Raw genomic sequence first — 16,279 nt, forward strand, 5'->3', positions numbered from 1 at the left:
TGTAGATGAACGTAGTGAACGGGAGGGTGTATACGTCTGTAGGAGCTCTGTGATGTATGGAGGCCAGAGCTTATGAAGGGCTTTGAATGTCAACAACAGGATTTTAAAGTTGATCTGTTGAGAGACAGGAGCCACTGTAGCTCTATCAGGAGGTGGTGTGTGTGTGTGTGTGTGTGTGTGTGTGTGTGTGTGTGTGTGAGAGTGTGTGAGAAGAGAGAGACAGGGGAGCCAATGTAGCTCTATCAGGAGGTGTGTGTGTGTGTGTGTGTGAGAGAGAGAGAGAGACAGGGAGCCAGTGTAGCTCTATCAGGAGAGGTGTAGCATGTTGGTCAAGTCAAGTTTATTTATATAGCGCATTTCATACACAAAGGTCATTCAATGTGCTTTACATAAACTAAACAAATTAATAATAACAAATAAAAGCATAGAAGGGCAATATAGTCAAAGAATAGTTCAAAGGGTAAAGGAATACAGGGTTCGTACGGGTGCTTGAAATCCTTGAAAATGCTTGAATTTTAATGTTGCGTTTTCAAGGTTTGAAAAGTGCTTGCATTTCTGATAAAGTGCTTGAAAATGCTTAAAATTGTAAGTGTATTTATTTTGACACAAATAGCTATCTGACGGAATAGTTAGCTTATTAGATGCAGAAAGTCGGAGAGTTTAAAATGAAAACTTCTCCGCCATGGTCCTCGGTTGCGCACCGATCTGCGTAGGCTATGTGACCGATCTGCGTAGGCTATGTGACTGATCTGCCAGTCTGTTTTCATGCGTGACAACGCCCCCCTGCACACAGTCGGAGATGACCATCAACATGAAGTGAGGTTGCCGTTTCAATGAGCGTTGGTTAGAAAACAGCTATTTCGGACTGCTGAACAGAAATCATGTAGGCCTAGGGTCTTACAGATGCATTGCTAGCTAGGTAAGCCATTAAAGCTAACATATTATTGAATAGGCTACTTAGCTCCAATCATTGGAAGACAAGGAAAAAGTTAGGTTGAAGAGGGAGACTAAACTTTATGGCATGTGAATGCAAAACCGCACCAGTCATGTCTATGGTCATTATCTACCATTTCTTTCTTCAAATTTAGTTTTATTCATTAACTAAAAATAGCCGACAAGACAATCATCCTTGCATCAACATGGCGTCCACACAACACGAAGTTGTAGATATACCTCTGACATGTCAAAACGAAAGTAGAGTTGACTGCTATGGCGGAGCTATGTTCTAACTAACGACGCGAACACAGTGTCTCCGCAGCTCAAATAAACTTCAATACCCACAAATCCATTGTCCAAAATAAATAATCGTCAGACCTGAACAAAGGCTGACTTCAAGGCCTACTCAAAATGTTATGCTGAAATTCAGTGGAGTTGCAGCTAGCTAACCTGCACTGATAGTAGCCTAGATAGTAGATAATAGTAGATATTTGTATGGATATTATCTAAGCATGAAATTGATTATCGGTCAGTTATTTACACAGGAGACAGGAGAAGGGAAATCAGGCAGAAAGGTGGAAATGAGGAGAAAGAGTTAAGAGAAGAGAGGGAAATAATAGGCAAAGGGCCCTCACAAGTGAGTGAGAGTCAAGATGTGACACTCACTGTGTCAGAAGGTACAAGCTCCGCAGCCTTTGACCCTGCAATTTATAAATGCAACATTTACTACTCCTAATGAGGAGAAGCAGAGCATTCTTAAATAAAGATGGAGCAGAGATCAGTATAAATATCCTCAAAACCAATTGGAGAACATGCTCTTGAAATATACAGGTGCATCTAAAAAAGTAGAATATTGTGGAAAAGTGTGTTGGTTTAAGTTATAAAAAAAAAATGTTATAAACTGAACAAATGTTTCTACGTCATACGGCAAAATGATCATGATAGCCTTTACATTACAGCCCTCTATGGATAAGTCTTTCATAGGCATATATAGGCTACTTTGCTCTTTTATAAATGTACCATATGCCTAATAGGCTGTATTTCTAAGTGTGATTTATGCTATAATGTCTAAATTATATTTATGTAAATGTATCTATTAGTTTCCGCAATATTCACCATAAGTCATCATTTAAGGGTTATTTTTTACATTTTTTCTTCCCCGGACCCCGTAGTATTTTTTATGGGGCAACATTTCTATCAACACCCCATGACCTCGGTATTTGAATCCTGGCTTGGTCATGTCAAACTTCAGCTCAGTTTTGTGGTTTAATGCTTATAGGCCCTACAAGTGGAAAGACATTAAAACACCATGCATATGTGCATATCGTGCCGTTTGGCAAGAAGTTAAATTTATCAATTATATGACAACTCCGTCATCTTTACGTCACCCAACGTCACATCTCCGCATCGCTAGCCTACTGGTTGGTAGCTCATGATAACAGATGTAGGACTGTCTGCATGCCGTTGTAGGCAAGAAAGAGACATAATCAGTCTTGACTGTCATGAAAGAGCAGCCTTAACATTAGTTTGAGTTCACATATTCAGCAAAGAATAGTTATTTGTTGAGTGATTATTTTCTTTTCTTATTTATTTTATTTTTAATGTTTTTTTTTTTTTTTTTGGTATATTGACTCAGCCAGTTAGATAGCAAGCAAAGTCTCTCAGCCAGTTAGATAGCAAGCAAAGTCTACTTCCAGACAGGTGACACATTTTTAAGTTTTCCTTTAATTTCTTTTCCTGCTATTAAGAAACACAATTTTGTCTGTTAAAACCATCTTTAAATGATAAAAAAAAGTGAAAATCATTTTGAGTTAGTATATTAGGTATAATGTCATTTGCCACCGCTGTAAAGTGCTGGAAAAGCTTGAAAATTGACCTTGAAAGTGCTTGAAAAGTGCTTGAATTTGATCTTGAAATAGGTGTACGAACCCTGATAATAAAAAGAAAACATAAAACACAAGGTAAATCATTTAAAAATAGAGAATGATTAAAAAGACAAAATAAAAGATACAAGGTAGAATAATTTTCAAGACAGATTCAGAAATTATAACTCAGTGCAGTTAGCAGAAAGCATCTGAGAAAAGTTTGGTCTTAAGTCTAGATTTAAAACTGGCTACAGTTGGGCCCTTCACTTGATTGAGGCATTAATGCTGCTTATTGTTTGTCAGGATAGTTTTCACTGGATTCTTTTAAAAATATGAGCTATGGCAGAAGTTGGGTATCAATGTTATATTCTATCCCATGACACTGTTTTACTGGTTTATTTCACAAATAATCTGGACCTGCTCTATAAGCACCTTATGTCTGTGTGGAATTGTTTTGAGAACCTATTACATGATATTTTATGAAGCCATGAATGAGCGTTTATACACGTCATCATATGCTTATGATCCAAAGACACATGATCAAATAACTGTGTGGTATATTGTTGTAAATCAAATGACCAAATCAATGCCCTCTCCACTTTGCTTGTAGTTAACAACTAGGTTATTGGTGTAGTGTTACGGTATGTAAGAGAACAGCAACAAAGCCAAGGCGGAGCCCGTTTTGCAGTCTTCTTAGAAACTACAATCTGACTACATTTTTGAGGCACGATTGGATACTTCCACTGAGTCACATCCGGATGTCTTCAGACCACAACTAGAAAGTTGCATGTTTTGTTTTTCCGCGGAGAAGCACTAGGGGGAGACGAAGCGCCCACCAAACGACCCAAAAAGTGTGGTAAAACCATCAGAACGACTCTCAACCTGCATAATTAAGGTAATTTTTGCTAAAATTGTTGCTTTGGGCTTCTTTAAGTCCAACATGGAGCTTGAAGATGTAAAGAAAAAAAATAAAAACAGGAGAATTAACTTTGAGCAAGTTTGAAGGACAGTCAGAGGTATGGAACCATTTTAAATAAGTCGTGGGCAGTGACAACATACAGTATATGTTGGCTTTTTCGAGTGCAATAAGTGTGGCACGCTGCTCGCCTATGACAGCAAAAAAACGGAAACTTTGACGATGAACAGACACAGGCTTGGCATGGCAGAAAGGATGATAGTCAGCCTTCAATGTCCTCTGTTGTTTCTTCATCACGCATACCCCTGAAGGGTTTTGCTTCAGGGACATAAGGCCATTCCATGTTGTGAGTGGCTTACGTTCATTCGGATCCATTTGCGATCCATTCCATTCTGAATAAACAAACAACGCAGATTACATGCTTTGTCCTTGTTGCATTATTTATTAAGATAATTCTAAACAGATTTCTGTAGTTCAAACAACTCAAAATTGTAGTTGGGAACGTCAGTTATAATGGCCACGTATTCAAAAACTGTCGGGTTTAAATCGGGCTTGGGCTCATAATTACAGTTAAAGGTGCTCTAAGCGATGCTGGGTAACGTCACTTCTGTTGACTTTCAAACAAAACAGAAAGCTAGCTCCAACTAGCTGTGTTGTAGCTGCTAACGTTAATGCTATTAGTGTCTAATTAGGACCTAGCTGTGTTGTAGCCGCTAATGTTAATGCTATTAGTATCTAATCAGGACCTAGCTGTGTTGTAGCGCTAATGTTAATGCTATTAGTGTCTAATTAGGACAGGGGTGGGCAAACTGCGGCCCGCGGGCCGGATCCGGCCCGCCAAGCACTTTCATCCGGCCCGCCAAGCACTTTCATCCGGCCCGCTGAGCATTTCATTTGGTTATCAGGCTGATGGCTATTTTTTTCCTGCGATAGAGACGACGTTGGTTAGCTTTACTGCAAACTGCTTTTCACTCTCCTTAGAGAACGTTTACAATGTCAATGTTAAAACATCATGTTAAATAGAGATAACATCATGTTAAACTAAGTTAACTCTTAGTCATCTCCTTTGCAGCAGATCTAACGTGAGCATTATGCGATCCATTTCATTGGGAAGCAGCGTTTGCACTCAACGAGAGGGAGAGAGAGCCGCAGGTTCCAGCTGGCTTGTCATTGTTGATAATTGATATCTCCTTCTTATAAGAAACTTTTAAAAGGAAATCATGAAGGCAGCAGTAGTTCCCACTACTGACCATTTAAAAAGTGTGAGAGGGCCATACCGTAGCAGGCAGAAGATCATTGAGAAATAAACGTGAATTAAAGTGACAGTGCACAATTTATACATTTGTTAAACAGCATAAAATTAGCAGTATTTTTAAGCAATTAATATTTTAAAAGAAATATTTTGTCATACTAAATTATAGGCTATAGAAAATGTTTTTTTTTTTTTATGTGTGTGTATTGGGTGTGTGTGTGTGGGGTTGTTGTGCGGCCCGCCGGCCAATTTTCAAAACCCAATGTGGCCCTTGAGCCAAAAAGTTTGCCCACTCCTGAATTAGGACCTAGTTGGGTGTTGCACCTAGTGATGTCAGCATGTTACGATGTAGAAGCGTGTAGTGTGCGTGTGTGTGTGTGTGTGTGTGTTCTCCTGCCTCTCCTGCAGAGGATGATGATGATGTGTTTGTGTGTGTGTGTGTGTGTGTGTGTGTGTGTGTGTGTGTTCTCTAGCCTCTGCTGCGGAGGATGATGATGATGTGTTTGTGTTTGTGTGTGTGTGTGTGTGTGTGTTCTCCAGCCTCTCCTGCGGAGGATGATGACTCGTAAGTGGCTCTCCACAGATGACGACTTCAATCAGCTGCTCAAGAGAACACAAGACCTCCGAGAGCAGTGCACACATATGGGCCCTAACCACACACAGGTAACACACACACACACACACAGGTACAGTAACACACACACATACACATACACATACACACACACACACAGACACACACAGGTAACACACAGACACACACACACACACACACACACACACACAGACACAGACACACACACACACACACACACACACACAGACACACACAGGTAACACACAGACACACACACACAGACACAGACACACACACACACACACACACACACACACAAGTAATACACACACACACACACACATACTCCCCTTTCTTACCTCCTGGGGACCTATGACATGACGGTCACTTTTGGGGACACCATCTTCTAGAGTTGCAGGGATTGCACGGGAGCATTGCATTGGGGTTCAGTAATTGGCCAACCAGTTAGATCAGGGGTGTCAAACTCATATTAAGCAGTGGGCCGGATTTGTTGGAATGAGACCTTGTGAGGGCCGTCATGGTCAATTTCTTTTCTATGCATTTGTATCAGATTGTTGTTTGATGATATAATACACCCACTCATGAGCAAGTACAAATCATTTCCTCGTCATCCTGCTCTTTCTCTCTTGAAACACCCTACTGTACTTCCATGTCAGCTTTTTGGCCTTTTCCTTCCTGGGGATGGTGTGTTTAGTGCTACTGTAGGTTTAATCAATTTATCACATCAATTGCTCATTTTAAATTGTTGAAGACAGCTGCATGTGAATATCTTTTCTTTCTAATTTCCCCTTCCTACCCAAATCATCTGGGGGGCCGTATGAAACCTGCTGGCCTGATCTAGCCCCTGGGTCGTATGTTAGAATGTACTATACACACTTCACACTTCAAATTAGTTCAACACATGATATCTCGCAAGCTACTGGGGTCCAGCATCAAGTGGTCAAACTGGCCCTGGCCCTAATTACTTATTCATATTGATGTCATCACCATGCAATATCCTATCTGGGGACCAACCCGTATATTTAATCAATGTCTAATTTTGGGCATATTATGCTATGGGGAGGTCATTAAAGCTAACATTATATATAAAAACACCCCTAAATAACTAAATGAAGTTGGAAAGGTTTTCTTTTTACTGCAGATTATATTCTACAGTGTGTGCGTGACAAATAAATCTCTTTTGCATTTTGAATTCTGAACATTTATTTAACAATTGTGCTCACCTTAAAAGAGCAGGTACAACAGTGAAAATGCTGCTTAATGCTTACACAATCAGAAATGCCATCATTGACTTATACATAAAACATAGTTAAGGCTAATAACATAATTTATGTTTATTACCTGAAAATTGCAATGAAAAAAAATACAAAGTCTGGGTTTTACAGTTTTACAAAACTACATTTTGAGAACACCTTTAAGCCCTTTAAAAATAGGCAACGTGAAATTAACTGCCATCCAGTTATGGGCCTTAAAAACATACTTAAGGATTAACAACATAATTTTGTGTCAATTTCTTTCGTTCAAAACGTACCCTAAGCATTAGAGGAGCTGATGATCATACCAAAAGAGCACGCTCGCTGTTTAAAGTCATACACAAAGGTAAACTAAAACTAAACTAAAGGTAAATGTTACAAAGGTGGCAAAATTAATATAGGCTATTGTTAACCATGACATTACTAGGCTATGAATCGTTCATTAACAAACTTAACTAGGCTCTGTTTTTTTTCACAAATCGCACCCTGTTCATACACACGCACGCGCACACACACACACACACACACACACACACACACACACACACACATTAAATGCATATAACTGAAAGAGGAAATGGAAGGAGGAGTTCCATGTGTCTCCTCCGGTGCATTTCACAAGACTGATTACCACATACTCTCTTTCTCAAACACACACACACATTTATACACACACAAACATTCATACACACACACATTCATGCACGCACACACACACACACATTCATGCACGCACACACACACACACACACACATTAATACACACACTCACACACACATATTTATACACACACAAACACACATGCATCACACTAAAATACACACACACATACATATGCATGCATGCATCACACTCAAACACACATACACACACACACACAAACATTTATCACACTAAAATACACAAACACACAGATTGCAATGCTTTTCATTTTAGAAAAGAGAACCACCTACAACTCACAATAGGTTTGTTTGTTGCTTACCGCAGAGTAGCCTATCAGAGCAAGACAAAGCAGCTGCCCTGTTCACAAGCCAATCAATCAGCCAGCAACTACACCGAACTTTGTAGCTGTTTTCTATTTACTTACAACTAAGAACAAAGTTATTCATACCCCTGGCAAATATTGATGTAATGTTGATTTTCTCTTGACCAGTATGTTTGTTCTGACTGAAAATGACACTGTCACATGCCAAAAGGTTGTAAGACAATGTGGTAGAAACATGGAATTAAAAAAATGTGATATTGTTCAGCCAAAATGACATGGGAGCGGGGGGGGGGGGAGTAGATTCCTGATTGGCTAGCCAAACCTGAGCATCGCCATTGGCTATTGAACAGGAAGTGCCAGAACAGTCTCAAAAGTATATTCCACAGCTGTGTGTGTGTGTGTGTGTGCAGGCGTTTGCTAGTGCAGTGCACTTCTATGTTGTAAAGGAGTAGTACATCACCCCCCTGATGCATGTGTGTGTGTGTGTGTGTGTGTGTGCAGGCGTTTGCTAGTGCAGTGCACTTGTATGTTGTAAAGGAGTACATCACCCCCCTAATGAAGAACAACTACAGCTGCAGGAACCGCAAGAACCAGAGAGCCGCCACTAAGCTCAGGAACCAGTGGAGCCAGCTCAGAGAACTCTTCCACGAGATGGTGAGTGTGTGTGTGTGCGCGTGTGTGTGTATGTGTGAGTGTGTGTGTGTGTGTGTGTGTGTGTGTGTGTGTGTGTGTGTCTGTGTGTGGGTGCGTGTCTGTTTGTGTGTGTGTGTGTGTGTGCGTGTGTTGTGTATGTGTGCATCTGTGTGTGTGTGTGTGTGGATGTGTGTGTGTGTATGTGTGTGTGTGTGTATCTGGGTGTGCATGTGTGTGTGTGTGTGTGTGTGTGTGAGAGCTTGTCCAGGACATGCTAAGATTTGGCTGCTGTGAAGACTGTTTGATGATTGGTTGATGGGATAACAGACTGCCTAGTAACTGGCTAATTGTATGGGAAACTGCTGTGATTGGCTAATTGTATGGGAAACTGCTGTGATTGGCTAATTGAATGGGAAACTGTGCTTTGTTTGGCTAATTGTATGGGAAACTGTGCTTTGTTTGGCTAATTGTATGGGAAACTGTGCTTTGTTTGGCTAATTGTATGGAAAACTGTGCTTTGATTGGCTAATTGTATGAGAAACTGCTGTGATTGGCTAATTGTATGGGAAACTGTGCTTTGATTGGCTAATTGTATGGGAAACTGCTGTGATTGGCTAATTGTATGGGAAACTGTGCTTTGATTGGCTCTTTGCCCCCTCAGAGGTCCACTGCAGATTGGCTCCACCCACTTGGTGACCACCTCAGCGACATCATTGGTCAGAAAGACAAGAGTGACATCAAGACCCACCTACCAGCCCTGGTGGAGGACTACCCTGACATCAGGTGTGTGTGTGTGTATTTGTGTGTGTCTGTGTGCACACGTGCATAGAGAGAGTTTGTGCATGTGTGTGAGAGAGTGTGTGTGTGTGTGTGTGTGTGCGGACTGGCAATCTGGATGTTCTGGAAAAGTCCAGATGGCCGTCAGCCTGGCTCAGTGTTTCAACAGTCAGTGTGTACAGTGTCTCCAAATACACACTGTATGCCTCACTATGCAACTGCAGCCAGTCACGGAGCTAATGCTGCTAACGCTTCTAACGCTGCTTGAGTAGGCTGCCAGGCTGCATAGACAGTATTATATGAAGTCACAAAGCTAACGCTGCTAACGCTAGTTGAGTAGGCTGCCAGGCTGCATAGACAGTATTATATGAAGTCACAAAGCTAACGCTGCTAACGCTAGTTGAGTAGGCTGCCAGGCTGCATAGACAGTATTATATGAAGTCACAAAGCTAACGCTGCTAACGCTAGTTTAATAGGCTGCCAGGCTGCTTAGACAATATTATATGAAGTCACAAAGCTAACGCTGCTAACGCTAGTTGAGTAGGCTGCCAGGTTGCATAGACCAGGGGTCCCCAACCTTTTTTGTACCATGGACCGGTTTAATTCCCAATTTTTTTTCACGGACCGGTGGGGGGTGGGGGGGGGGGGGGGGGGGGTGCGTTTGGGGGTTCCATATTCCATATGTTGTGCATGCATTACTTGAAAAGAACGAGCTCCAGTTATGTATGAACAGTGAAGGTAACAAACTCTTAACAATGTGAAAAACGTGAACTTGAAGTGAAAATTGAATAATATGAACTATGAACTATGAAAATTGAACAACTTGAAGCTACATCTATCAAGTGTGAACATATGCTTAACAAAATATGGGAACAAAACATGGGGAAAAGCGTGCATTACGAATAATTAGTGGGAGCCCTGTGCTTGTTTCCCTGCAACAAGAAAGGTTCCATCTGGGGGTGATGGAAGACAGTGACACCCTCAGTGTGTTGAAATGTCAGTCGATTCGCAATTTGGTCTTAGTTGCAGTCATTGCGAAAACCCGCCCTCGCATAGATGCGTGGTGGGAAATGGTAGCTTAGCGTTTTCAAGCGCTTTCACGGCTATCTCTGGATATTCTGCTTTGGTTTTAATCCAAAAACCCGCCAGAGAGGTTTGCTCAAACACACTTTTAAGACCACCGTCATTTGCAATTTCGATCAACTGCTCTTACTCCTGCGCTGACATGTTAGGACTATTCGGATATTGACAAATGGGTTGCGGACCCACTCATTGGTTTTGCCGTGGATCTTTGGAGGATGGGAAGTAGCAGCTCAAACTCATTTGAAAGCGCAACAAGGTGATCAGCACCAGCTGCGAGAAAGGCCCTGCCTCAGTCTCTCCCAAAACCCCCACTACTGTTTGGAACATATCAAATACACCCGGTCCCTTTCGTTGTCCCCACAAATCAAGCTTGGCTTTAAATCGGCGACTTTATCTGCCAGTTTAAAGACAGTCGTCATTCTCCCCTGGGTGACAGGTTGAGGTCATTAAGCAACCCGAATATGTCACACAGGTAAGCGAGTTTTGACACCCAGTCCTCATCACTAAAATGTGCAGCTAACGGTGACTTTTTTTTCTGTAAGAAATCTCTGTAGCGGCTCTGCATAGCTCAAACACTCTGGCCAGTGACCTGCCCTTGACAGCCATCTGACCTCTGTGTGCAAGAGAAGCGTTTGTGCTCTGCATCCATTTCTTCACAGAGCTGCTCAAATAAGCGAGAGTTGAGTGCGTGTGCTTTAATGTTGTTGATCATTTTAACTACATCAGTTAATACCCCATTCAACTTCGGGCGACAGTTTTAGGCTAGCCAGCATTTCCCTATGAATGATACAGTGTGTGGGCTCGCAGTCAGGGGCAACCTCTCTAACCCATGACGGACAGCCGTCCGGTCATGGCTGCAGCCCCATCAGTGCATAGGCTCGCCAATACAAAAGACCAGTCTAATTTTCAGACACATAACCATCAAAGCCGGAACAGTTCTGCAGCTGTGGTGTTCGTTGGAAGTGACAGCACACACAACAAATCCTCCTGAACATCCTCCTCAAATATGTACCGGACAAGGGGTTTGTCTTTCAGTGTAGGATGCTTGGACTCTAGATGTCAAATTAGCTTTGATGGTTTCATTCGTTTGACAACTTATAAATACATACCACATAAAGGACTTGGTGCATCGCGAGTCACGGTCTCTCTTGAAACCATATTTTAAATATGACTCGTCATATTTCCTATTGAATGACCCCTTCTTTTTTTCTTTGGGGTATCTGGCTCACTACCATCATCAGTGGGTCTTTTTTCCCCACTACCCCTTCAAAGAAATGCTCTAAAGATTGTTGTTTTTTTTTGTTGCTCATTCTAGCAGTTTAGCTAATTTCGTGTGACACTACCGTTCGCGAAGAACTGATCAAGTGAAGTGAGCTGACGCAGCGCTGAAGGGAATATATAGTGTTGAAGGCGGGACAGACAGACGTCTAGAAGAAAATAGACCTTGCGAAATGCAAACATGTGTGCAATCAAACAACTGTATATAGGCTTATACCATGTAAAAATGTGACATTATTGTGAATTAAATTGAGTTTATTTGGTTTGCATTTTTTTTTTTTTTTTTTTTAAACTCATGTCAGGCTACGGCCCGGTTAGGAATGTCCCGCGGCCCGGTGGTTGGGGACCGCTGGCATAGACAGTATTATATGAACTCACAAAGCTTACGCTGCTAACACTAGTTGAGTATGAAGTCACAAAGCTAACGCTGCTAACGCTAGTTGAGTAGGCTGCCAGGTTGCTTAGACACTATTATATGAAGTCACAAAGCTAACGCTGCTAACGCTAGTTGAGTAGGCTGCCAGGCTGCAATGAAGAGGAATGATAGGCCAGTGTTTCCCAAACTTTTTTTTCTGGGGACCCACTGTTTGGGGAAATTCTTGCATGTTGCGCAGTCGTCATTCGTCAGCATATACACTGTTCCTGTATTTCTAAAAAAAAAATGTTGTAGGTTACGTTGCAGACAAATGGGTCCAACACTGTGGACGTCAATTCCGATGTAAACAGCAAATAACTCAAGTCGTTATGTTGTATCGTTGTATTATATTATATTCTATAGTCGTTATATCAGAACAAGAGGCTTTTGCGCAAAATAGCCGGAATATGCGCCTTTACTTTGGAGTTAGTGAGGTAGAAAACGAGAGGAATAGTGTGTAAAATGTCCATTTAAATTGTAGCCTAATATAATGCACTGTTGTGCATTTTAAATCAGAAATAAGAATGTGAGGAGTTGCTATTAACTTTAAAGAATCGAAACATTGTAACGTGACTCATTTCAGCTACGCCAGCTTGTGTTTTGCATGTGGGAAGGAGACTCGGTTTCACTCTGAACTTTTAAATGAAAAATGAGTGTATTGAAATGTTCAAGTTCACAACAGTATTTAAGACGTATTACCAACGTCAGGCCTAGCTGTAGGTAAGCCGCTCTCAAGGCGCATATGAACAAAGGAATCGCCCCCAAATAATTAAAAAAAACTCCATTCAAACCAAACTGAAAATGTTCAATACGCAGTTGTTCGTTAACCCACTTTCGTACAATAGCATACATATAATAGTCAGTTTCAACAACCCTCTATTGAGCTCAGGAATATTAACTAAATGCAGGCTACCAGTTTTCCGACAACGTCGGTCACATAGGCCGACAACACAAAGTGAGTCGTGCTCCTAGAGCAGACGATCTCTAATCAAAAGAAAGAAAATGAAAGAAAGAAAATGTATGAAACGAAATCAAAAGTCAGATATCAACTGAAGGAGTCAGGGGTGAAAGAAGGGGTGAGACGTTTTGTTGTGTGGCGCCCGCCCGCGGAAAAGTAGGCTATAGTTTGTTGTAACGAGGAATTTAAATGGGATTGGGGCAGCGGTAGGTATTGAGGGCAGGTGAAAGGGTTTTGGAGGCTACAAACAGGCTTAGGGAAACCAGTCACAACAGAAAAAGTTTGTATCAAACCGGCATCCAGCTGTTAGTCATAGAAAGCTCCTTCTCCTGTGTCTTGCAGAATTCCGGGAAAGCGGATGTCGGGGTCCAAAAGTGCTCCCAGGGCATAGAATAATCCACCAGAGTATCCCAATAGAATCCATACGATCCTTTCCGTTCTCAGTACTTCTCTCTTGCCGCAACTCATCCGCCATCGGCCCACACTCTCCCCGCCACAGACTTCATTCAAGGAATGAAGTCTGTTAATGACAGGCCTACGCTCACTCACGTCATCGCGTCACGTCCCAACACAAACAGACCCCCTCAACTGCCACCAGTCTACGCCAAAACCCACTAGTTACTATGGAAATTGAATGGCCTTATGTCCGGTCTATGGATGTCTGCTTTAGTTGACAGCACGGTCACTAGATTTTAATCAGTAAAGTTGAGGAGCTGGTATCTGTTAATGTTCGTGCAAATAGGCGGATTCATGTCCCTTGTAGTTTGCAACTGTGAGGTACATGGCAGGCGCCCCACAGAACGGTTTCATTTTGAGAGGTAGATATCCATGCTCTGGCTCCCCCTCTGCGATGCGTTCGTCCCCCAGTTCCAAGCGCCAGTTTCATGAGATTTTATGACAAAACCGTGACTGTGGTAGTTAACAAACTACATCCTAATAGAAAACTGTTAGCTTTCCTGGTATCAAATGCCAAATGGTATCAGTTAGGCCTATAACACAACATAAATTGTGCTGGCGACCCAAATAAAATCTCCTACCCGTGGGTCACGACCCAGACTTTGGGTAACACTGTGATAGACTGTATCAATGAATCACTTACTGTATATGAATGAAGGCATGAGGCAAAATAATAATCATTCATCAGTAATGAGAGCTAATGTGTGTGTGCGTGTGTATGTGCGTGCGTTTGTGTGTGTGTGTGTGTGCTGTGTGTGTGTGTGCTGTGTGTGTGTGTGTCTGCATGTGTGTGTGCTGTGTGTGTGTGTGTGTGTGTGTGTGTGTGTGTCTGCATGTGTGTGTGTGTGTGTGTGTGTGTGTGTGTGCTGTGTGTGTGTGTCTGCATGTGTGCTGTGTGTGTGTGTCTGCATGTGTGTGTGCTATGTGTGTGTGTGTGTATGGATATGTGTGCATATGTGTGTGTGTGTGTCCAGTAAAGCGGCCATGGTGTGCTGTGTGTGTGTGTGTATGGATATGTGTGCATATGTGTGTGTGTGTGTATGGATATGTGTGCATATGTGTGTGTGTGTGTCTGCATGTGTGCTGTGTGTGTGTGTGTATGGATATGTGTGCATATGTGTGTGTGTGTGTATGGATATGTGTGCATATGTGTGTGTGTGTGTCTGCATGTGTGCTGTGTGTGTGTCTGCATGTGTGCTGTGTGTGTGTGTGTATGGATATGTGTGCATATGTGTGTGTGTGTGTATGGATATGTGTGCATATGTGTGTGTGTGTGTCTGCATGTGTGTGCTGTGTGTGTGTCTGCATGTGTGCTGTGTGTGTGTCTGCATGTGTGTGTGTGTGTATGGATATGTGTGCATATGTGTGTGTGTGTGTATGGATATGTGTGCATATGTGTGTGTGTGTGTCTGCATGTGTGCTGTGTGTGTGTCTGCATGTGTGTGTGCTATGTGTGTGTGTGTGTATGGATATGTGTGCATATGTGTGTGTGCTATGTGTGTGTGTGTGTATGGATATGTGTGCATATGTGTGTGTGTGTGTCCAGTAAGCGTCATGTAGCGGCGGTGCTGTTTTTCCGAGGCCTGACTCACGGACGGGAACGCCAGCTCATCCTGCAGCGTGTGGCCGAGCTCAAGCAGGAGGGACAGAACGCTGGGAACGCCGGGAACACTGAGGCTCATCAGCGCTCCCTCTTCAGCCACATTCCAGCTGCAGCCACCACAGACTGCCTGGCACACACACCCCTCTCCTGCTTCACCAGCCTCCTGCCTCACACCTAGACACACACACACACACACCCCTCTCCTGCTTCACCAGCCTCCTGCCTCACACCTAGACACACACACACACACACACACACCCCTCTCCTGCTTCACCAGCCTCCTGCCTCACACCTAGACACACACACACACACACACACACACACACACACACCCCTCTCCTGCTTCACCAGCCTCCTGCCTCACACCTAGACACACACACACACACACACACACACCATTCTCCTGCTTCACCAGCCTCCTGCCTCACACCTAGACACACACACACACATACACACACACACACACACCCCTCTCCTGCTTCACCAGCCTCCTTCCTCACACCTAGACACACACACACACACACACACACACAAACCAGTGGCTTTGGTCTCCAAACGGCCCACTCAAAATTCTGATGAGAATTCATAATTGATATCAGAGTAAAAAACCATTGAAACCATGATGCCACTGTGTAGTATGTTTATGATGTCACTGTGTAGTATATGTTTATGATGTCACTGTGTGGTATATGTTTATGATGTCACTGTGTAGTATATGTTTATGATGTCACTGTGTAGTATATGTTTATGATGTCATTGTGTGGTATATGATGCCACTGTGTAGTATATGGTTTATGATGTCACTGTGTGGTATATGTTTATGATGTCACTGTGTAGTATATGTTTATGATGTCATTGTGTGGTATATGTTTATGATGTTTGTAGCCTAAATATGTAGACTGTAGTTCTAATATACATTTATAATGTCTGTGTGTGAGAGTGTGTGTGTAGCACCACAACTCATCTTCTCATGCATGACCAGGCAACGCAGCTTTCATCTCTGAATAAAGAGTTTTTAACTCAATTCAATAAAGAGAATATTCCGTTTCCTACTGTGACTGGGAAAGGCTGGCAAGCAAGCCACAGACAGATCAGGGGATTCACTTCCCTGTTAGGTAGGCCTAGGCCTATAGGTCAGCAACACGCCCTGGAGAGATGTATGTTGATATCAAACCATGGAGCGAAGGCAAGTTTACCCGACTGCTGTTCTCACTGTTCATTCTTGTGACGTTTCTTCCATTTTTCATGCCCTGAATGGTAATTCGGTTTC

The 16,279-nt window shown here is 42.5% G+C and overlaps 1 protein-coding gene across 1 annotated transcript in view; it reads left to right on the forward strand.

Moving 5' to 3' along the window:
* Nucleotides 1-16,033, forward strand: part of exoc3l4 (exocyst complex component 3-like 4) — a 45,036-nt gene extending 29,003 nt beyond the window's left edge. The window contains exons 10-13 of the mRNA XM_048250263.1: nt 5,510-5,632; nt 8,308-8,460; nt 9,101-9,222; nt 14,953-16,033. Coding sequence (XP_048106220.1) covers nt 5,510-5,632; nt 8,308-8,460; nt 9,101-9,222; nt 14,953-15,187 — 633 coding nt within the window. The 3' untranslated portion in view covers nt 15,188-16,033. The remainder of the gene's footprint in view (nt 1-5,509; nt 5,633-8,307; nt 8,461-9,100; nt 9,223-14,952) is intronic.
* Nucleotides 16,034-16,279: the final 246 nt, after the last annotated feature.

The sequence above is a fragment of the Alosa alosa genome, chromosome 1 (genome assembly GCF_017589495.1).
Source record: "Alosa alosa isolate M-15738 ecotype Scorff River chromosome 1, AALO_Geno_1.1, whole genome shotgun sequence".
Taxonomy (NCBI): Eukaryota; Metazoa; Chordata; class Actinopteri; order Clupeiformes; family Clupeidae; genus Alosa; species Alosa alosa.